Source organism: Girardinichthys multiradiatus, chromosome Y (assembly GCF_021462225.1).
Source record: "Girardinichthys multiradiatus isolate DD_20200921_A chromosome Y, DD_fGirMul_XY1, whole genome shotgun sequence".
NCBI lineage: Eukaryota > Metazoa > Chordata > Actinopteri > Cyprinodontiformes > Goodeidae > Girardinichthys > Girardinichthys multiradiatus.
The window spans coordinates 35471064-35493985 of NC_061818.1; the positions used below are offsets into that span (position 1 = coordinate 35471064).

General features: G+C 40.6%; 2 protein-coding genes across 3 annotated transcripts; both read left to right on the forward strand.

Moving 5' to 3' along the window:
- Positions 1 to 1415: 1415 nt before the first annotated feature.
- LOC124864399 (progestin and adipoQ receptor family member 4-like) lies at positions 1416 to 8368 on the forward strand. 2 transcript variants are annotated; one of them, XM_047359174.1, is made up of 3 exons: positions 1416 to 2465; positions 5601 to 5819; positions 6359 to 8368. In XM_047359174.1, exons 1-3 carry the CDS (start codon positions 2192 to 2194, stop codon positions 6790 to 6792), a joined length of 927 nt encoding a protein of 308 aa, XP_047215130.1. In that variant the 5' UTR covers positions 1416 to 2191; the 3' UTR covers positions 6793 to 8368. The 2 variants fall into 2 exon arrangements, with proteins under 2 accessions (XP_047215130.1, XP_047215131.1); XM_047359175.1 differs by lacking the exon at positions 1416 to 2465 and adding an exon at positions 4147 to 5491.
- A 6529-nt stretch (positions 8369 to 14897) lies between these two features.
- LOC124863841 (coronin-1A-like) lies at positions 14898 to 22203 on the forward strand. Its single transcript, XM_047358356.1, has 11 exons — positions 14898 to 15006; positions 16069 to 16272; positions 17909 to 18031; positions 18112 to 18241; positions 18611 to 18792; positions 19471 to 19590; positions 20708 to 20812; positions 20899 to 21044; positions 21392 to 21449; positions 21530 to 21745; positions 21843 to 22203. Exons 2-11 carry the CDS (start codon positions 16075 to 16077, stop codon positions 21933 to 21935), a joined length of 1371 nt encoding a protein of 456 aa, XP_047214312.1. The 5' UTR covers positions 14898 to 15006; positions 16069 to 16074; the 3' UTR covers positions 21936 to 22203.
- The last annotated feature ends 719 nt before the right edge of the window (positions 22204 to 22922 follow it).

Sequence of the window (22922 nt, forward strand, 5' to 3'; positions counted from 1 at the left end):
TTGCTTCTTGCTGCCTTTTTATGTCTCCCCTGTTTTTTTTTGTTTTTTTTTGGAGTCTTTAAGGTTTGAAGGCCTCATTGCTATTCCCTTAATCTTTAGCTTACACAGATTCTCAATCAGATTCAAGTTTCTATATGACTGGGCAGCTCCGAAACATGAATATTATACTCCAGTCACAAGAAACATGTTGGTAAAATTAAAAGATTACTTTAAAACTAATTCTGACAAGAGTACGAGTGAGTTTGAGACAAAATGTCTCAAAATGGCTATCAACAGAAGAAAGATTAGCAGAAGGATTAAAAGAGTGGCTAAAATAGTAAATGATCCATATACATTGTTATAAATTCTAAAGACTGTTCCAAGAGACACAAGAGATTTTAAAAAAGGAGCAACAATGAGAAAATGGTAACTTTTGATCATGTGAAAAAAGCAACTCAATTACAATTGAAAAGAAATCAACAAATTTATGAATATTCATCATGACTTGTGTTTATAGAAATTTGTCAGTGTAGAGTCTGTAGAAGCAGGAGTCAGAGTACAAGCCTAACCTAACCACATCTGATTAACATGCAACATTTGTTTTGTCCAGAGAATGAGGATCTTGATTTTCTGTGTTTACTAGTAATACAAGTACGAGTCATCTGGTCCAGGAAACAGAAGGAGGTGAGAGCAGGGGGTGGTGTGATACATCCAAATTTTCAACGATGTCCTCTTTTTAGACAATTATGAGCCATCACTTTCTGCTTTTAGACAGCCCTTAGAAGTTCAAGTTCTTATCTTTAATCGGTAAAAGTAGCTTATTGTAAATAATCTATATAAAAACTTATCTGCATTCTGAGAAAACAAAACACCTTTTGGGCATGTTTTTCCTCGTTTGTATACCTGTTTGTACTAAGTAGAATATGAGTAGAAGTTACTATTATTAGTGTAAAGTATAAATAAAATTCCATCCATGACACATTTGGGTTTATATTGTATCAAATACCAAATGTTTCCGCCATGAAAAAAATTACTTAATAAAATTTAAGTTGTTCAGGCATCATTATCTCATATGTTGACTATGTATTTGCTATTACTTTGATATTGTCCTAACAATACATATCAAAAAGATTTTGGTTCCTCTCGATGTTTTATGTTCGCTGTCATATTTAGTTTTTGCTCTTTGATACAGAACCAGTGATTTTGCTTTCCTATTTAAACAGACATGCCGCTTATAAGTGAGGCTCATAGGCCACACTGACTGTTTAAACGGTTCAAGTATTTGTTTATGTAAGATCTTTTTCCATGCTTTCTAGGATCCTGTTGCATGGAGACCATATGTGTCTCCAAATGATTTTATTCTGGCATGTTCCACAGTGAGTGCTTTACTTTGAAAAGGAAGAACCGGAAGTAGTGTTCTCGGCTATCTAGCTTGATTGTTGGAGGCGATGCAGCGGATCTAAGGCCGACAGACGGGGAGCCGCTTTATAAGGAATGTTGTCTGCTGGAATTACTGTTGGGAGATAACTGGATCAGGAATAAGATGGAGAAAATTAAAATGAATGGACCGAGCTATGAGAATGCAAAAAAGGCCGGTTCAGACACCAGCTTCCTCACCCCCTGTCACCGGACGTCGGTAGCCTCCAGCCCGGCATGCTAGCCCGTAGTCCTTCAAAATCTCCGCTGGAAAATTTCGGATCTCCTCCGTTTTTAAAAAGCTCAACTAAAGACAATCAGAATCCGGCAGAATCGAGATAATTTCCCTCATAGGTCTAGAGCTCTAACGTGTTTGTCCTCCGCTGCAAATCTGACCGCTGGAATCAAGCTAGCATCATCTGGAGTCGGATGGACCTGCGGCTCTCGCAGCATCAGCGCCCGAGAATCCTTCAAGCCTGCCCTGCCGCACCGGAGCGTTGAGTAATAACCAAGAAGCGGCTTTAAGATGACCGGAAACATTCCGTCTCTCACGCTTCAAGGTGCTGCACGCACATTTCATAAATGTCAAATAAAGTGATGACCGTCCGGAGCTTACACCATCATGCGTATGGTTGGCCGCTTCCGCCTCCATCCCTGCGGATGACACTCGCACGGGCACCGGGGGTTCAGAACAAGCAGCGCCGAGGCGGACGCACCGTTGCCGGGTAGCGCTCAGAGAATTGACGTGAGCTCATACACAACAACAAAACAAACAAAACAAACAAAACCGACACCAATGGTATCTCATAAGGTTTTGGTCGCAATAATCCTGCTGAACGTGTACATAGGGGTGCAGTCTGTGTTTTATTTGTTCGGTGGCGTCCTTTTAACGGTCCTGTTTGCTATGGCATTCTTAAACGGACCGAGGCTGCTGGACTGGGCCAGCTCCCCGCCACATCTTCAGTTCAATAAATACGTCCTGACAGGATACCGGCCCATCTCCTCCGTGCAGGACTGCATCAGAAGCCTGTTTTACCTCCACAATGAACTTGGGAACATATACACACACGGTGAGTGAAATGAATCTGCATGTCAGAACAGGTGAGATCACTCAAGGTTGAGGAGAAATCCTCCTCTGGTCGAGTATTGGACCTGCAGGGCCACAGTCTGCACATTCCAGCCTTGAGAGCTCCAGAAAAACCTCTGACCACGCAAAAGTTTAGTTCACAATAATTATATAAAATAAGTGCAGATTTGGAGATCCTATTAAAGAAATTATTTGATCTTCCATGTGTTCTTGATTTGAGCAGCAGAGCAAATATGCAAATATAGTCAAGGCTCAGAGTTGCACAAACTCAGCACCATGTGAGAGGCTGGAACGTTGAATATCTAACATTTTTAGGAGGACTCGGTCATGAATGTTAGACTCTGGGTTAGATTTGCTTCAAACTGACAAGCGAAAATATTTTGTGCAATAATTTAGGGTACTGTGTTAAAGAAGAGTATATTACTTCTTTTTATTACTGCAGGGATTTAATTTGGAGTTTTTAATCCTGTACTCTTATATTAATAATAGCAAAATATCTTCCTATGAAGGCATATAAACTCTATGAAGTGTGTGTGATAAAGGATCATTGGATCAGTAGATTGTTGCAGCCTCCGCCCGTCCCTCTAGACAGAGCATATCACAGCCAAACTAAAGAGTAAACCTAAAACTAAATCAATAACTCAATAAATGTTTTAATATGGACGTATGATACATAGGAATTTAAACATTTCCATTAGCTTGTATTAAGACAGAACGTGCAAGAAGGAAATCATACAGATAGCAGTTTACAGATAAATGTAAAAATGCTAAATCATTTCAAATAATAATTATAATAGATAATTTTATATAAATAAAAATGGAAATTAAGGAGAAATTAAGGGATTAAATGTATTTTGAACCAATTATACTCACTTCTGTGAGTGGCGGGGTTTTCACGTTTCTGTTTTTGTGTGTTGGACTATTATTTATCATCCTGTTTAGTTACAGTTTGGTTAATAATTATTAAATGCATCTCATTACAGTATAGTTTTATTGTGTGATCACGTGCATTTACATTATTTTCCATTTGTAATCACATTATGCATTTATGTGTTTTTCTTATTTTGTGGGCCACATGACTTTAACACGAAATGACACATTTCTGCCTTTTGTAAAGAGAGAAATATAGATTTTTGTCATTTTTTGAAATCTAATCATTAGATCTGATTTATTGCTAAGTGATTTATTATGCAAAAGTTTAACTAGTTGTTGAACTGAAACACACTTTGTGAAAATTACCTGCAGTGGCTTTTACATAAGGTCCTAAATGTCACAGTTACACAATATGCTATTCCTTTTTTTAGTTTCTTTTTCGCTGAAATTAATTTCAATAATGCGTTAATCTCTGCAGCCAGACTCACTTCTCATCTTTTTATCCATCTGTTTAGTGTTTTCAGTGTTGTGCCATAAGGAGCCAATAACGTGGCTCTTGTTTCTCAAGTTTTCTCTTGTGTTTTCTCCTCTCCTAATAACATGCATCCTGGTCAGCTCATCATCTCCGCGCTCACAGGCTTAAACTGTAACAGCTTCCTCGTTCTGAAGGTCATCAGCTCGTGGTGTTCCAGCCTCACAGATTAAACAGCCGTTGTATCATAAAGAGACGCCTCGGCTGACCTCGTCTGTACCATAGTAATCACACAACATTGAAAGGTTTTAAGGTTTTTATCTACCTCTGGATGCAGTTGTTGTTGCATGTGTGACATTTCTTTGTGTAAGGCTTGAGCTGTGTTTCATCTTGCCCAGGCCTGCTTTGCATAGGAGCTGAAAACATTCTGCCCTCTGCTCAGGTCTCAGACACGTTTCATGCTGCAGGCGTTCAGAGGAGGTCCTCTCCACTCTGTCCATGCCTTAGTTCAGTTGGTCGGCTCCTACGAGGTGGGGCAAGCGGAGGAGATAACACGCCTAAAATAGAAGTTATGTGGACGGCTTTGTGAGGGTGAAAAATGTGTCTTTTAATTGCGTGGGAGGGTTAAAAAAGGCCAAAAGAGCTGCCAGCTCCATTGAGTGAGACAGACGTTTGAGACAGGTTGGTAAACCCTTACTTCGACGCAGCCTCTGAGCCTCAAACATCAACAAACTATCTGAATAACGGCAACAAGACGGTCTGACCAGCGGGAATCAAGGTTAACCCAAAACTGAATACAAATATACTCAGATTTAAATGTGTAAAATAAAGAGCATGTATGCATTTTCTTTACATTTCCCAATTATCTGCCATTTTTTTGTTGGTCTGTCACAAAGATTCCCGATAAAATAAATTGCAGTTTGTGATTGTAATGTGTGAACGTGGAAAGGGGGGATCAATGCTTTGGCAAGGCGCCGCAGGTATAACTAAAGAGCTATTACAGAGTCTATTCTCAATATGGGAAAAGGAAACGGAGTTTGAGAAAAGTTTCAGTTCCAATTTAACCAAAACATGTCAGAAACTGCTGAAAGGTGAACAGAGAATCCAGGAAACATGAGTTTGCAGAAGCTGGAATTTTGACACGGGATATTTGTAGGAACCCAGCAGGTTTGGATTTTTCTCCATGTAGCAGTGACCTTCTTGCCAAGTAGAGAACCTGTGCAAGTAGCTGAACGGCCTTTGGCTGCATTAGGATGCGCTCTTAGTGGGGCCCTTGTCTTTCCCTCAGGAGGGAGCACTGATAAGTAGGTTTCCCTCCTCTGCTCTTCTTGCTGGTGTCTGCACTCACTCAGCAGATCCCGAAGCCCCTCACAGCTTCTCATTCCTGTTCACTTCCAGAAACAGCGTCCGCGGGCTCCCAAAGTCCTGAGCCAGATAATCCATCACGGCAAACATGACACCTTAATTTGGTTTTGTCAGAGTGGCTGCGTTATTTTTTGAGTGGATGCTTCTGGTGCCAGCGTGTTCATTCCCTCAGGCTGTTCCCAGTCATTCTCTAAATGACCACAGGAAGCGACTTCACACCAGAAGAGATTTCTGCGTAATTTCACCACACTTACAAAGCACATGGCAAGCTTTTCTTCTTGAAAAAGCCTTTGTTTCAGGTGTGTTTCTTGATGTTTCTAGTCTTGTGTTGACCTGAGCTGTTCTGTGATTAAATCAACCCTCCAACAGTTTCGAATGAGCAATCATTTCTATTTCCCCGTCCTCCAGGCATCCCATTGGTTTGCTTCCTGGTGCTGCTGCCGCTCAACATCCCCTGGTCTCAGATCAGCGTTACTTGGCTGGGCGTGGTTCACTTCCTGGCCTGCCTGTCGCCCCAGCTGGGCTCCGTGGTCTACCACCTGTTCATGAACCATGAAGGAGGCGAGCCCGTCTACCACACCCTCCTGAAGCTGGACGTCTGTGGAATCTGCATGATCAACACGCTGGGTAAGCCTTCCCTCCTCGGTCATTCTAGCTTTATTTCATCAGCTGTAGTTCTTTCATGGCTGCTGTGTTTGCTTTCAGGCTGCTGATCACTTACCAGGAGGTGTAGCTGTATTGATTTGTCAGAGCACATTTCACTACAGTCAGTGGTGCTTGTAGAAGCAATACTCCAACATCTGAGATGATTAGTGATCTTTCGATGCTCTTTGCATTATCCTGTTGTGATAAAACTGCCAACAGTTTGATTTTTCATTTATTTTTTATGTGCTTGAAAATGGGAATCGATTCCTCTGCTTTACATGTACCGATTCCAATACATTAATAATTTATCTGAGAGCTTTATTGACTGAATTTCCTTATTGTTCAAAATTAGCTGAGCACATATTAAAATCTGGACCACGTTTGAACTCTTTTACTATTCAAACAACTGGGAATTCTGGGAGTTTGAGTCTGGAAGTTTGTCATTTTGACCTGAACGCTGCATTGGAAGCCTGCGTGAGGCTGACTTCTGTATTCTGACTTTGTTTATCTTCCTTCCTCAGGGGCGCTTCCTATCGTCTACATCACGCTGTGGTGCTACCCCTTCATCCGCACAGTGTCCCTGCTCGTCTACATCCTGCTGTCCGTTTACGGCATCTACTGCGCCGTCACGGCTCGGAGCAGCGTGCGCCGGCTGCGCTCCTTCGCCTGGCAGGCCTTATTCCGCCTCTCCTTCTTCCTGCTCCGATGGGTGGGCATGGGCGGCGGCAGCCCCACCTCGCTCCGCCACTTCCTCATGATGGACGCGTTGGCCGTGCTGGGCGGGGTCATCAACATCACACGCATCCCAGAGCGCTTCCGGCCGGGCCTCTTTGACTACTGGTGCAACAGCCACCAGATCATGCACGTACTGGTGGTGGGCTCCATCCTTTACCTGCACTGGGGCGTCCTGGACGACCTGCTGTGGATCAACAGCTACAACTGTCCCTCCAACTGACCCCCACCACAGCCCCCAGTCCCTTATGAGGACCTCTGGGGGGGTCTGGGGGTCTCTGCATGTGTTAAACTCAGAATGTTTATATCTTCATCCATCCTAGAACTTTCTGTAAAGTCAGATAAAAGAATTAAGACACACAGAAATGTGGAGAAAACCTCACACACACTCCAGCCACAGAATAGTGGAAACATTTAAACAGTAAAGGGATTAACTGAGTACACTACTGTGCAAAAGTCTTTATTATCCCTCATATATTCATGTTTTGGTAAGCAGACAGACTTTATAGTAATCTTGGGAGGTCTTCATCAAAAGTTATTTTTTCTCCAAAGTTTCCTTTGGATTTCTGCTGCTTTTTAACTTCACTGTTGATCTCTAAAGGTTTCAAGGAGAATCTGACTCCTTGGAAGCAGAGCATGAAGAAATGAGGAATGGTTTGAAACTTTTGCACAGCCGTAAAGTTGGTGACGATATTTTAGATGATATCCGACGGATTCTCTCAGATGTCACTGTTGCTACCTATGCAGCACATCCATATCTTGACCCATCCACATCACAGCACACAGTCGGACTCCCTCTCTCCGACTTTTCTACTAAACGTTCATGCTGGAGTCGCTGTGCGAAGCACCGCAGGATTCCTGCTCTGATTACGGAGTTTCACTGTTTATTTCCTGGTTTTCTGCCTGTTTCCGTCTCTTTGCGTTAGGCTGAGTCGTCCTTAAATGACACCAGACGAAGACAAAACATGGGTGAGGAGTTCATTCCTGAGTCTACTGCACTTTTTACGTGGCCGCGACCACAGAGCATCGATGTCTGATTGGTTTGCGCCGGATCTCAGTGCCATTAAAATTCAGGAACTATTTATGAGACAAGAAACCGTGAGTTTACAAATTGAATCCTTACACTGAGCAAAGTTTGAATCATTTCCACAACTTTACAAAGTTTGGAAGATTGAAAGCACTGTTCTCATTCACAGAGGTCCGTAGCTTACGATGCTTTGCAAAAAATATGAGGTTTTTCACATTTTATCCCATTTAGACCAAAGACTTCAGTGTATTTTAGTGGGATTTTATTTGATAGACCATCACCAAATAGCTTATACTTTAAAGTAAAGAGGAAATGCTGCATTGCTTTCAACATGTTTGTGTTCAACCTCCTTTACTCTGACCGGCTTCTCTCTCCCTCCTGAAGACAAGTATCCGCACAGCATCATGCTGCCACCACCATGTGTTGTAGTGGGGACGGTATGTTCAGGGTGACGTGCAGTGTTACTTTTATTGCACAACAACGGCTTTCTTCTTGTCACTGTCCTGCAAAGGCCAGATCTGTGGCGTGCACAACTGCAACAGATTCTCCCACCTGGGCTGTGGATCTCTGTAGCTCCTTCAGAGTTACTGTAACTGTCTTTATTACTTCTGATTAATGCTCCTTTTGCCCAAGTCTCATCAGCTCAGGTGTTTCTTGGTCTTCATGATGCTGTCGGTTCACCAATGTTCTCTAACAAACCCCTAAAGCACAGAACAGCTGCAATTACTCTGAGATTAAAATATATACAGGGGTTTTATTTAGGGTTGTCAGATTAAAGGGGGTTGAATACAAATGCACACCACACTTTTCAGATTTGTAATGAAATGCTTACAGCCGTGTATTGTTTTCCTTCCACTGCGTTGGTCTGTCACATAAAACCTGAGTAAAAAACCCTGAAGTTTGTGGCTGTAATGTGATGAAAATTGAAACTGTTCAACGGGTGTAAACACTTTCGCAAAGCACTTTTAAAAGTTAGAACTCGCTTTTTTGGTTTTGGTTTTTGCACATTTCTTTAACCTCAGGTTCTTGTGAAGGTCTAATTGACCGTGTTCCTCCGTGGGCTCTTTCAATTTGGATGTTTATGTGGCAACAAAAGGCGCCTAAACTAAAATGCTGAAAATATATTTTTACAGGGTAGGCAAAAGTTCTTTGTTTGTTAAGAGAACGATTATTAATATGATTGTTCTATTTATTACAATGTTTTTATTCGGGTTTTATTTATTTTAAAGCAAATTTGTTGATCTGTTGTTGCTGAAACAGTTGGAGAATCAGATCAGTTTAGTCACAATTATATATATATAAGGATTCTCTCTCTGTTTATTTTCTTGCTTATTTTAGCAGCAGTTGTGGGGAAACTGTCTGTATCCTGCTGTTGGTTCATGTTTACATTACGTTCTGTCATTTCCGCCGCTAAACAGGCAAATAAATGCCACTTTAAAATGTTTGTGTAAATGCACTGCAGCCATATGTATGTTTTATGATGACTTTCACTTTATTTTTGACACTACACGGTGATTTCAGTCGGTTTGAATGCGTTTCTGAATGTGCATATTTAGCTGCTGTAAACAGGAATGAACCTCCTCACCCTCTTCTCCTACACAACGTGCAGCAGCTCTGTTTTATTAGTCCTTTTCCACGCTAACCGTCACAGCCGCTGTTCTTCTCGACAGATTAGGTGTAGCCCACCACCTTGCTTCCCGTGTTGACACTGACTCAGAGGTGAAAGAAGGACCTCCCAGAGTGGTTTTGTCACGCACGCTAACCTCGGAGGCATTTTACTTCTGCAAGCCTCCCGCCCTGATAGTGGTTATTACCTGCTGTAAGTAGAGTTTGCAATGTAAAAGCAGAAACTAATGTATGTTGGCCATTGAATGAAGCTAAAACTTTGCATGAACGTAGCTCTGAAGCAGAAGCTGATGTCTCATAGTGTTTGCCAATCATCTGATTATCTCCTGGATGTTACTGCACTGATCGCTAATCTTCAAAGGGCTCTGGATTGGACGGAAACACATTTCGAGATCATACAGATAATGTAAATACATGTATGTAGACTAAATGAGCGTACGGTACGGGAAGGACGAAGATGGGGTTATTTCAGAAGCAGATGAGGCTTCACTGCTGTGCTTCAGATATCAGAAACGTTTTGTTTAGCTGTGTCCATATATGTGTAAAGAACAGAAAAGATCCTTAAATTTGTTTCAATGCTCAATGTAGAGCCACTTTTAAAGCATAACCACATTTTTAGACACACAAGAAAGACATTCATGACCTCCCTGGTGGGCATGGGGATCCCTCCTGACCACCACCGGTCAATCTATGCATTATCGGCCGAAGGACGCGCCAAGGTCACGTAAGAATCGGCTTTCTGATCCGCTCGCTCCGACATCAGGGCGCCGTAACCTCTGCTGTCTGAAACGTGGCTCCACCTGCTGGCTTTAGTCTGGTCCTTGTAACAAGCAGAAGAGAGGAAACATTGGGTCAGAAGGCTTGTGATTGTTCTTTTGTCTGTATGTTAAATGGAAAAAAGTCAAACATCTCTAACTAAACTCATTTTTTTAAATGACACAGGTGCCGGATAGCCTGTTGACAACCTGTTTATAATGAACTATCTGTATTGTTAAAAACTGATGATTATTATTATTATATCTGTAATTCTGTGGATCCTAACTTTGACACTGGTCTACAGAATTGTGCAAAAGTCTTAGGCCTGCCTTTACTTCTTTACATGTTGCTGCAAAGAAGCCTCAAGTGTTCAGTCGTCTTTAAAAGTGGTCGTGATCAGTACTTTCTAAAGGTCTTCTTAAAGAGTTTTTGTATGGACTTTACCTGCTTTTTTACTCAATTTTAGGCCGCGTTCAGGGGAATGTTTTTGTTAATCCAGTATGAGTTAGACTAAAAACGTGTAAATAAGCACCGACATCCCACAGAGACCTTTGAGGACCTTTTTAAATTCCAAACAATTGATCAAGATCAGTTCAAAATAACACAAACACTAATTTGCAAAAAAAAAAAAAAAAAAAAAATTAAAGGTGGCTTAAAACTTTCGCGCAGTTCTGTGCAAATGTAACGAGAGAAGCCCTTTCTTTTAGTGTGAAGGGGGCTTTCAGGAGGGTCTGTCTGTTATAGTCCTGTCATGTCTGCAGCACCGCCCCACTTTCTTACAAGTCAGTTTGGCTCCACCTAGTGGAATCTCATGTGCACTGACACTGGCACGACTGAAGCCATACCTCAGCCAGGTGAAATGAATCACCATGTGTCATACTGGGGGGCAATGCAGCAGTTCTCCAGAGGTTTTTCTTTGGATCGCCATACCTTCTATGATCGTGTGAATGGAAGAACTGTCCTGCTGAACCCATGCAAGCATGTAACCTGTACACTGCTCAGTTATACTCAGATGTTGCACTGACGGGACGCGTTCCCACAGTGCCTCATTAGGTCTATGTGCGTTAGCGTCCTGTGTAACAGACTGGCTCTCAAACTCCTCAGTCTCCAGCAACGATTGTGCAATAAACTTAAATCTATATTTTTAAACCTGTCTGCATGAAATTTCTTTCATCTCGTTTGTAATTTTAGATTTATGGTGTGTTTTTAAGCCTGGAGGTAACAGTGGCTGAAGGTTGCAGCTGAAACAGGGCAGTTGAAGTTGTTTTAGTCCAAAATACAGTGGAGACATATGAGGGACCAAAAATGACAAAACGAAAAATAAATATGTAAAAAAATAAATACATAAATAAATACACATATAAATGTATAAATAAATAAATATAAGAAGAAATAAATACACATATAAATATATAAGTGAATAAATCTAAAAATAAATAAATACACATATAAATGTATTTATTTATCTATTTATTCATTTATTTTCTCCTTTTTGTGCATTTATACATTCACGTATTTATTCATTCATTTATTTCTACTTTTATTTATTTATTCCTACATTTATTTCTGTATTTCTACATTTATTTATTTCTGCTTTTCTGTCTCCGTGTGTTAATGAGGTGGGTGGTTCTAACATTTGTCTTCAGCACCATTGGTTAGAATTGTGTGTATGATCCCGATCCTGCTGCTACTGCCTGGACTCCGGTACCGAAGTTCTTTTGGTAGGCACGATGGAGGGTTCTCTTACAGCCATTGCCAATGATTTAAGGTCACTGGCAAATAATATTGACCAAAATGACTACCTCCATTTTCGTTTTGCACGGGTCATGGAGGATTTCCATCAGCTCCAAGCTGAGATGGATGTGGAGGTTGACTCCACTATATTGGACAGTCTGGAGGAAGTTGGTCGCCAACTTACTTCGGTAAAGTTAGAAAGATATTCACAGATTCGGCTTTTCCGGATCAATAACTCATCAGCGGAACATTGCCTCTAGAAAACCAACACCTCTCTGCAACCACAGCAAGGCAGACAGTGAGCATCAATCGTATTTTCCTCAAAACGAGCCTCACACAGCGGTGGGAGACTTGCATTGGCCTCTATGCAAAGATCGCTGCTCCTCTAATGCGCAGGGACCGTCTGCAAATTGCAACACCAGAAAAATATGATGGAGAAATATTCAATAAAGTCGCCAAGGAGAGGTGTATTGTCATTAAAATCATTGTATGTGTATGTGATGTCACGTTTTTCATACTACATTTCTTGGATTGGAAATTAATACTTAAAAAAAATTGGAATTTCCCAAAGACTATACCCTAAATAGCCAAATATTCAGTAAAATATGCATAAAATGGTCAATAACTTCACTATAGCATGTTGTAGTGCCAACAAACTCATAGCACACATACAGGTCCTTCTCAAAATATTAGCATATTGTGATAAAGTTCATTATTTTCCATAATGTCATGATGAAAATTTAACATTCATATATTTTAGATTCATTGCACACTAACTGAAATATTTCAGGTCTTTTATTGTCTTAATACGGATGATTTTGGCATACAGCTCATGAAAACCCAAAATTCCTATCTCACAAAATTAGCATATCATTAAAAGGGTCTCTAAACGAGCTATGAACCTAATCATCTGAATCAACGAGTTAACTCTAAACACCTGCAAAAGATTCCTGAGGCCTTTAAAACTCCCAGCCTGGTTCATCACTCAAAACCCCAATCATGGGTAAGACTGCCGACCTGACTGTTGTCCAGAAGGCCACTATTGACACCCTCAAGCAAGAGGGTAAGACACAGAAAGAAATTTCTGAACGAATAGGCTGTTCCCAGAGTGCTGTATCAAGGCACCTCAGTGGGAAGTCTGTGGGAAGGAAAAAGTGTGGCAGAAAACGCTGCACAACGAGAAGAGGTGACCGGATCCTGAGGAAGATTGTGGAGAAGGGCCGATTCCAGACCTTGGGGGACCTGCGGAAGCAGTGGACTGAGTCTGGAGTAGAAACATCCAGAGCCAGGCGTATGCAGGAAATGGGCTACAGGTGCCACATTCCCCAGGACAAGCCACTTTTGAACCAGAAACAGCGGCAGAAGCGCCTGACCTGGGCTACAGAGAAGCAGCACTGGACTGTTGTTCAGTGGTCCAAAGTACTTTTTTCGAATGAAAGCAAATTCTGCATGTCATTCGGAAATCAAGGTGCCAGAGTCTGGAGGAAGACTGGGGAGAAGGAAATGCCAAAATGACAGAAGTCCAGTGTCAAGTACCCACAGTCAGTGATGGTCTGGGGTGCCGTGTCAGCTGCTGGTGTTGGTCCACTGTGTTTTATCAAGGGCAGGGTCAATGCAGCTAGCTATCAGGAGATTTTGGAGCACTTCATGCTTCCATCTGCTGAAAAGCTTTATGGAGATGAAGATTTCATTTTTCAGCACGACCTGGCACCTGCTCACAGTGCCAAAACCACTGGTAAATGGTTTACTGACCATGGTATCACTGTGCTCAATTGGCCTGCCAACTCTCCTGACCTGAACCCCATAGAGAATCTGTGGGATATTGTGAAGAGAACGTTGAGAGACTCAAGACCCAACACTCTGGATGAGCTAAAGGCCGCTATCGAAGCATCCTGGGCCTCCATAAGACCTCAGCAGTGTCACAGGCTGATTGCCTCCATGCCACGCTGCATTGAAGCAGTCATTTCTGCCAAAGGATTCCCGACCAAGTATTGAGTGCATAACTGTACATGATTATTTGAAGGTTGACGTTTTTTGTATTAAAAACACTTTTCTTTTATTGGTCGGATGAAATATGCTAATTTTGTGAGATAGGAATTTTGGGTTTTCATGAGCTGTATGCCAAAATCATCCGTATTAAGACAATAAAAGACCTGAAATATTTCAGTTAGTGTGCAATGAATCTAAAATATATGAATGTTAAATTTTCATCATTACATTATGGAAAATAATGAACTTTATCACAATATGCTAATATTTTGAGAAGGACCTGTAGATCACCTCATCTTGATCATACTACAACTCTTACTTTAAGAAAATGTACTTAGATAGTTTTTTTTGTCATTTTCTTTACCATTAAAATAAGTATAAAATGGTCAATAACTTCACTATAGCATGTTGTGCCAACAAACTCATAGCACACATAGATATTTCCTATCACACTTTTTCCTTCCACTCAACTTTCTAGGAATGCAGTATTTAACTTTTTCAGAATAGCCACATTTTTGAGACACATAATTTTGGGTTTTCATTATCTGTAGGCCAAAGTTATCAAAATTACTAGAAATAAAGTTGTGAATTGTTTTACTATACATGTAATAAATTTATTATATGAGTTTCACTTTCTGAAACAACACACAAAAATATTGACCCATTTCTACTTTTTTGAGCTGTCCTTGTGCTAACTGAGGCCTGTAGAGTTTTAGACAAAGCTTTTGGGCTTCGCTTGTTTCTTTGAGCGATAAACGGTATGATCTTTGGGTGAATCTGCAGGAAAGTCTACTGCTGGGAAGATTCATCTTAACTGTTTTCCATATGTGAAAAATCTTTATTTATGCCTCAAATTAAAAACTATTATTAACTATTATGTCTCATCCAAGATTACTTATGTCTTTCCATCCTGGCATTGTCTTAACACAAACCTATATGCCCCAGAACAGGAAACTGCCAAAAATTTGAATTTTGACTCAGTTTTCTTCAAATAAGCTTCGACACAATATAATTCAGCATGTTCACACAACCAAACTCTTTATTTTAACGTCCTTTTTATCTGTTTATAATCTTGCAAACAATCTCCTGATGTTTGCATGTTTTTTTCTGTTGCCATCTGCAGATTTTTAAACCCTGAAATGTCACAGGAGCCACCTCCCACTTCCACCTTCATTTGAAATTCTCACTTCCTTCATGTCACTTTGTGATGTACTTTAACCTACCGTCTCCTCCGAGCCCTCACTCTGGTGGCAGAGTGCACCGCTGAAACTTCTTGAGCCGACTCTTCCCCCACACGACTCCCAGGTAAGCCCGCAGCATCACTCATGCAGCAACTCCTCAGTTGCTAAAATCTCTGAAGACATCATTTAGTGACAGAAGGTTACTGATTTAAATTAAAGATCTTTCTTCCTCATATGCCACATGGTCTGGGTTTCTCTTGCTTCACATTGGGGATTTGCTGCCCGTCACAGCAGGGGACACAGTGCCAGGGACGGGTTATTGAACTGCATTTGGACTCCTGATAAAATTACAGCTAGTTTTGCAGAAGGCCTTATTAAATTAGATGCAGGGATGCCTCAGATGTCTTGTGATGCACATGCAGCAAAACTGTTGTACGCTGTGCTGAGCTTAGGCGCGGCTGCAGATTTCAGGAAGTAAAATCTACAAATGGAGGTAAAACAAAACCTATGTACTGTAATTTTTGAACAGGCTTTACTGTAAATGATGCAGAACTTGTTTAGGATGCGGAAGATTCTGGTCAAATTTTGGATGATTTGAAGTAAATGTCGAGCATTTATCCTGACAAGTATTTCAGCTTTGTCCTGAAGATATTTATTTCAGGTATGTATTGATGGAGGGGTGGGGTTGGGGGACAAAAATGTGCGAGTTTGAATGAGAAAGCGGACAAAGGAAAAGTTAGTAGTCTTGTTTCTCTCTCTTCAAGGATGTGGTGTAACTGTCGCTCTGCCTACTGTTTTACCTTTTTAGGCTCACAAGATGTGAATCTCAGACCAATCATAGAATCACGTCCTGGTCTTATATTTTATATATTTCCTTGTATGGTTGTGTCAGCCTGCAGAAATACTTCAGCAGGGCACGAATTAAAGAGAGAAAAGGCAACAGTGACAGACGGACAAGAGGAAGCAGTTGAGAAAGCTTTTGCTTCCCCTTTTCTCTAGTTTTCCTGCAGTGCAGTCAGCTTTGTACCAGTTAGTTTGCTTCAAGTTGCTGAAGTTAGACTGCATGAATAAAGAACAGAAATATAATGCATTCTTAGATTGACCACCAATACCATGCATTTCAAATAGATCAGTTTCTCATGTTGTGTTTAACCAATAAACACTTTTTTCATTGCTTCCTGCCCAGTTCACCATGTCCAGGAAAGTTGTGAGAGCCAGTAAGTTCCGTCACGTCTTCGGGCAGGCCGTGAAGGCCGACCAGTGTTACGATGACATCCGGATCTCCACGATGACCTGGGACAGCAACTTCTGCTCCGTGAACCCTAAGTTTGTTTCCATGATTGTGGACGCGAGCGGTGGGGGAGCCTTCATGGTGCTGCCCCTCAACAAGGTGGGCCACATATAGAAAACACATCCTCTGCTTTACTTTTTCAACTTGCTGCACTGCTCAGTTTGTAAACCTGTCGACCACTATGATGCAAGTTCTTTTTATCTGCAACGCCACGCTTGCGCTTTCTAATTTGAATTTGGCCGTCACCATCATGCAGCCGACTGAAAAAGGAAGTTTGAAGCCGTCTTTTCAGTCTTTCTTGACGTCACTTGCTCTGCTGTTGAGTTTTCACCATATTAGGAGTTTGTTGTTATGTCAGTGCAGAGACCGGATGTTGCCTCTACACAGTTGCTCTGCCTTCACGTTTTAAGTATTTTAGTTGCTTTGTAGCTTCTGCTCTGAATTTCTCTGTATGGCTGTAAAAACAGCAACTCTCTGTGGACTGAATGAGGGTCAAAATCACTGAACTCATTGAACACGGAAACTGGCATTTAACTGGCAACTTAAGTTGATCATACAAAGGAAAGTCCTCCTTGAAAAAGACTTAAATGTAATTAAAAATGCTAATTGTCCCTTTTATTCTCATGAAATGAACTTAAAATGATTTGTTTCAGACTAAACTGCGGCCTTTTCAGTTTCAGATAGCTTCATCACACTTCTAGCAAACACTACAGCTTAATCTCCTTTTTAAAAAGTTCACAAAGCATTTTTTTGGTAGTTAAAACGTAAAACTAAATTCACAGTAAATTTAGTCGACTAAAATATGAGAATTTGAGGTCATTTGAAGAGCCTCACATCTTTAAGGAAAGTCATTTCGTTACACCTTGGCGAAATAGTTATCCTAGAATGGAACTGAATAAAAATGTAATTTTGCAATACAGCAATATAGATTTACTGCTATTTTAATGAAACTTTGATCGGATTTGCTTTTTCCATTCCAAAGCCAAAAAATCCTCCTCAGGGTGTGTATTTTACAAAAAACACATAAAACACATGAAACTATCTAGATTTCTCACTTCAGTCAGAACAGCGAATGAAGGTCTCCATAGATGTATCAGACAGTGTTAGCAGCACCTGAGAGAGCTTGATTGGGGTTTCATTGTGGGTTTGTATGGGACCAGGTGGCTGTATTGTGCAGTGACCCTGCAGTTGGGGTGTATACAGATGTCCTAGTATATGAGGACACCTAGATATGTGTCATCTTGCACCATGTTGCAAAGAGCGCACCCCACATGTCAAGCATTTCTAACCACCTGTACTAATGCAACCTGAAACATGGCTCTGATGCACCTCTGTGTCTGCTGGTGTTCCCTTACTGATTCGACTGACGGTCAGATGCTCCTGCAACTGCCTGTATTACTGTTGCTCCACTCCTGACTCCTCACAAACTGATTCATTTACATACCCATCACTGGTCTGCATTTGCACCAAATTACAACCAAACAGAACAATTCCCTGTGGTTGTTTCACTACTGTTGTCAGTAAGTGTATTTTAGCTGTCCAAAAGCTTGAGACTTTTCCCTTTTTGGCCCTAAACTGCTCTTTAACCTGGTTACCAGACATTAGAAGCAATTGAAGGGAACGCTGAGGAATCTTTCAGCTGACCTGCAGTTTCCTAATCGTTTTCTACACCTCTCATCACAGTAAAGTGCTGTTTTTTATTGACCTTAAATCTCCTTGATGTTACTGTCTGCAGACGGGACGTATCGACATGTCCTACCCCACCGTCTGTGGCCACACAGGTCCGGTTCTGGACATCGAGTTCTGTCCTCACAATGACAACATCATTGCCAGTGGATCTGAGGACTGCAGTGTCATGGTGGGGCTTTAGAAACTCCTACATCCTTCAACATGCTCCTAAATGTTTCATGTTCATCAAATGTGGCCTTTTGTGATTAGATTTGGGAGATCCCAGACGGTGGGCTGACCTCACCGCTTACAGAGCCTGTTGTCAAACTGGACGGCCACTCTAAGCGTGTCGGCATCCTGAACTGGCACCCCACCGCCCACAACGTGCTGCTGAGTGCAGGTAACCACGGAGTTTTAAATGATGTGTTAGGGAACTGTTGTTTTCAGGAACCAGATAGAGGTGAATGTTATGTATGTTATGCTGCAATGCAAACAGGAAGTTATCGGACACTTCATCTCATCAAGTTAGCCAGCATATTGCAACTTGAATCTTTAATTTGTCACCACAAATGTTACTTTATCACATTTAACTTCCACTTAGCAGCTTTTTTTTAATGCAGAACCAATTTATTTATCACTTTTTTGCACATTAGACCTCCTTCCTGTTCTCTATCACCGCACCAACTTCAGCCCGTGTTTTATGACAAGCAGAGCTGAAACTTAAAACATTTCACTGCTCAGAAAACCTGAACCTGTTTGTCCCGTGCAGGTTCTGACAACGTGATAATCCTGTGGAACGTGGCCCAGGGAGGGGCAGTCGTGAGGATCGACGACGTGCACCCTGACCTCATCTACAGCGCCTGCTGGAACAGCGACGGCTCCAGGATCCTCACCTCCTGCAAAGACAAGAAGCTAAGAGTGCTGGAACCACGGGAAGGCACCGTGCTCTTTGTAAGTTTTCCCTTTGGGCCAAACCTCCAAACATGTCAAATAATAATAATAATAATCTTCTGATTGTTCTTAGCTTATCAATTTGTAAATAAATAGTTGTTATAAATTGGAATTGCTTCTATAATTCTGCACTCTTATGGAGGTGATTTTAATATAAAAGAATTTCCAAATTAAGGCTTAAAATAAGAGAAAACTGGGTAAAATTGCAAAAATAAAATAAAATAATAATCTCCTGGTTGTTCCTAAATTAATTATTTACTTAGGAAATAGTTGGTATTAAATATTGTGTTTGCTTATATTTTAATAATGTTATAAGGCTCCTTCGCTACAACCATCAATTCTCAAATCGCTTTTTAACACATTGCACTGTAAAGGGTAAGAGATTTTAATTTAATGGACTTTACAAACAAAATACTTTAAAAAAAAAAAAAAAAACTAGGGCAAAATTAAGAAATAATAAAGGTTTTTAACTTATATAGAAGTCACAGGCCAGAAGATAAGATATAAAATACTTTAACATGAAAAAGAAATCTGGGAAATAAGATTAAAAAAAAAAGATATAATCGATGTTTTGCAAATTTATCATATTCACTAACTGTAAATAAGTTTTGTAACATTTGCATCAGAAATTGTTACAATCTTCATGTGTGAAACGTTGCTTTACTGCGCCTCCTACAGGAGAAGGAGAAACCTCACGAAGGCTCCAGGCCTGTGAGAGCCGTGTTCGTGTCCGACGGGAAGATCCTGAGCACCGGCTTCAGTCGCATGAGCGAGCGGCAGGTGGCGCTGTGGGATCCGGTGAGTGAAGGCAGATCCTTTTTAAAGTGAAAACTTTACAGCTCAACCCAAGCATCAGTGATAATAAAAATAAAAAAAATAATAATAAAGCAGTTTGTAACATGAAAGTTAATGCTAAAACTACTAGTGGAACATTTGGGATGTGTTTGTTGCTTTATATCTCAGTAGTTTTGTCACTGAAGCTGTTTAAAAGGAGTCAGTTTAATGCTTTTCTTCCATTGAGCCAAACATTCCTGTAATCTTTTAAGGTCTTAATTAAAGGATCTCCAGGCATTTTGACAGCATTTTTAAAAATTTTTTATTTTGCATCTAGTCTCTAATCTCGGGGCAGCAGGACAAAGACCTGACACAGGACCTGAGAGATGCATCATCCTCCATCTGATCATCTCCCGTTTGTCAAATTTTCTTTGGGAATCACCCTGTCAATGTTTAAAACACTATTTTCTGTCTGTCAAACTCCAAAAGCTTGGGGAATTTTTCTTGTTGATTCAGCTAAAGAAAGTAGAAAAACCTGTGAGTTTGTGGCAAACAAAAATACCCAAAGATTTAAATTTAAATTTAAATTTTTTTAAACTCTAATTTCTCCCTTCGCTTTTAAGTTCCTTGTACCTGAGCAACCAGCATTTCTGTGAAAGAAATTAGGATCTGAACTGGGAATGTGTGGAAAGCAACAGAAAGGCGACCTTAAAAAAGCCACAAGAATGTCTGGCTCAATGAAAAACTAACTAAAATGACTAATAACCTTTGAGCAGCTTTGTCCACCAAACCACTGAGGTGTTTTTTTGTGGGGTGGAGAACCTGCATATAACGTCTGGGTCAATGAAAGATAAACATCAAAATTAGAGATGATTCAAAACTATGAACAAAATCCCACTTTCTAGAGTTCCAGAGGCTTCAGAGTTGTATTATTTGTTAAAAGAAAGCACTGAACATAATTACTCAACTGTTTCACAGCAGCCAGATTACAGCACACAGGGTGTTTTCTCTGCAAGAAACCACAGAAGCAACAATTAAATAAATCCCTTATTTACCATTAGTCTGTCTACTCTATATAAGGCATTCTTCTGGTTATTATGAAAGCAGTAATTATTCTATATGTGATCTGGTCTTTTCATAGACCAACTTTGGGGAGGCGCTGACCCTGCAGGAGCTGGACACAAGCAGCGGCGTCCTCCTGCCGTTTTTTGACCCAGACACTGGAATCGTCTACCTCTGTGGCAAGGTAGGGTTCAAATTGGGAAACCGTCTGGGATTCTCACCAACACAGACACAAACAGTTTAACTTTTTCTGTGATGCCCGGCTAATAGGGAGACAGCAGTATCCGTTACTTCGAAGTGACAGATGAGGCTCCTTACGTCCACTACCTGTCCATGTACAGCAGCAAGGAGAGCCAGAAGGGGATGGGATACATGCCCAAGAGAGGCCTGGAGGTCAACAAGTGCGAAATCGCAAGGTAACCAACGCTGCTCGGATCATAAGCTGATTAACCCAGACAGAAATTTCATCACAACCATCACCCTTTTTTCCTAAACTGTTCCTGGAGGGAATAAAGTCACACAGTTTCCTCTGGTGCCACCAGCAGAACCATATTTGTAAAGTTAGGTGGAGAGGTTTCCAGTTAGGAATATATTTATGTTAAGTTTAGCAAAATTGCTCCAATTTATTCGGACTTTACGGCATAAAATAAAACCAAATTACTGTTTTCATGCAAGAACTTTTAACACAGGTGCAGAAATGTGTCATTTTGTTCATATTTTTAGCTATAATAGGGAACATTTATCCAAATCTTTCTGTCTTTAGGTTCTACAAACTCCATGAGAGGAAATGTGAACCTATAGTGATGACAGTACCACGCAAGGTGAGTTTTTCAACACAGCAAAACACACCTCTGAAGGTTGTGTTGCGATTAGCTCATCGTTTCCTCCTCCTGCTTCGTAGTCGGATCTGTTCCAGGAAGACCTGTACCCAGACACCATCGGCCCTGAGCCCTCGGTTGAAGCTGACGAGTGGTTTGCTGGGAAAGACGCTCCGCCCATTCTGATCTCCCTAAAGGATGGGTTTGTAGCCACCACCAAGGCCAAGGAATTCAAAGTCCACAAGAGCCTCCTGAAGACCACGACTGCTTCTGCAGGGAGCCAACCAGAGAGCAGCGGGGTGAGAAAATATTTGGGATTCATGGTGCTGAATTGGACCATTTATGTTCAACGCTGCACTTTAATATCATGACGCTCACTTCCTGTTTGTTTCTCAGGAGGTCCATTCTCTAAGGAAGGAGGTGCAGGACCTGAAAGCAGCTTTACAGGAGCTGACCAAGCGTGTGAGAGAGCTGGAGACCAAAGATTAAAGGATAGCAATTCTGAAAATTTAGAGAAGGAAAAACATAAACAAGAATAAAAAGTAAATAGTTAAAAAATTGAGCCAAAAAAGACAAGAACAAATGTGGTGTTAACCTTTGGTTGTGAATTAAAGGGGAAGATTAAAACAGCAGATGTTATAAAATGTTGTTTTAGCCTGAAGCTTGAATTTGTTTTGTTTTCTGTCTGTGGAAACAATTTTTGATTTATATTTTAATATATGTGTTTAAAAATAAATGTTTTCTGTATTTTCCAGTGTTTTTTCCGTTTAACTCTTTGTGATTTCTTCTTACATTACAAATAGAAAAGTAACAGTTGTGAGTTAAAATGACCCACAAATATGAACTCTTCCTACCAAATAAAATAAACCCGTGCTTTCAAAGTTCAGGGTCTTCTCAATGAATGATTACTGAAAAGATTATTTTATTTAGTAATTAAATAAATAAAAATAAAACTCATGTATTATATAGGTTCATCACCCACAGATTGATTTATTTCAGGCACTTATTTCTGTTCATTTTTTTTTTATTTTTTTTTATACGGCTAATAAAACCCAAACATAAAGCTGACATCAAAACAATTTCACATCCTTTTCTCACTTAAGTCCACATGAATTAATTATTATAAACAATATAATTTTCTGGTTTTTATGGCCCTATAGAGGCCACCAAATCCCCCTCAAAATAATGGTGCTGTTGAGCAAATAGATCTTTATGACCCTTTTAAAAAACAAATATTTCATAGTTTCTGGAGTTAGCAGATTTTCTTCTTTGCCTTCAGATTAAGAAGAAGTTAGTATTTGACTGAAAACGTTAAATTCAGCAGAAACTATGAGTTCTATTCCCTTTTCAGGTTGTAAGGACAATAAAACCTGCTTGCTCACGTTATTTAGCAAAACTCTAAAGCAAGGAAGACGTTAGAAAGGTTTGCATTCACCCCTAGAGACTAAAGAGAAAACCTGTGTTGTATCCAGGACA

What these genes read in the sequence shown, in the direction of transcription:
- LOC124864399 (XM_047359174.1), top strand. Translation starts at nt 2,192, where the DNA reads ATGGTATCTCATAAGGTTTTGGTCGCAATAATCCTGCTGAACGTGTAC. An exon ending in TGGGAACATATACACACACG is followed by an intron (nt 2,466 to 5,600) that starts GTGAGTGAAATG and finishes CCCGTCCTCCAG; the next exon opens with GCATCCCATTGGTTTGCTTC. An exon ending in CTGCATGATCAACACGCTGG is followed by an intron (nt 5,820 to 6,358) that starts GTAAGCCTTCCC and finishes TTCCTTCCTCAG; the next exon opens with GGGCGCTTCCTATCGTCTAC.
- LOC124863841 (XM_047358356.1), top strand. Translation starts at nt 16,075, where the DNA reads ATGTCCAGGAAAGTTGTGAGAGCCAGTAAGTTCCGTCACGTCTTCGGG. An exon ending in CTGAGGACTGCAGTGTCATG is followed by an intron (nt 18,032 to 18,111) that starts GTGGGGCTTTAG and finishes TTTTGTGATTAG; the next exon opens with ATTTGGGAGATCCCAGACGG. An exon ending in GCCAACCAGAGAGCAGCGGG is followed by an intron (nt 21,746 to 21,842) that starts GTGAGAAAATAT and finishes TTTGTTTCTCAG; the next exon opens with GAGGTCCATTCTCTAAGGAA.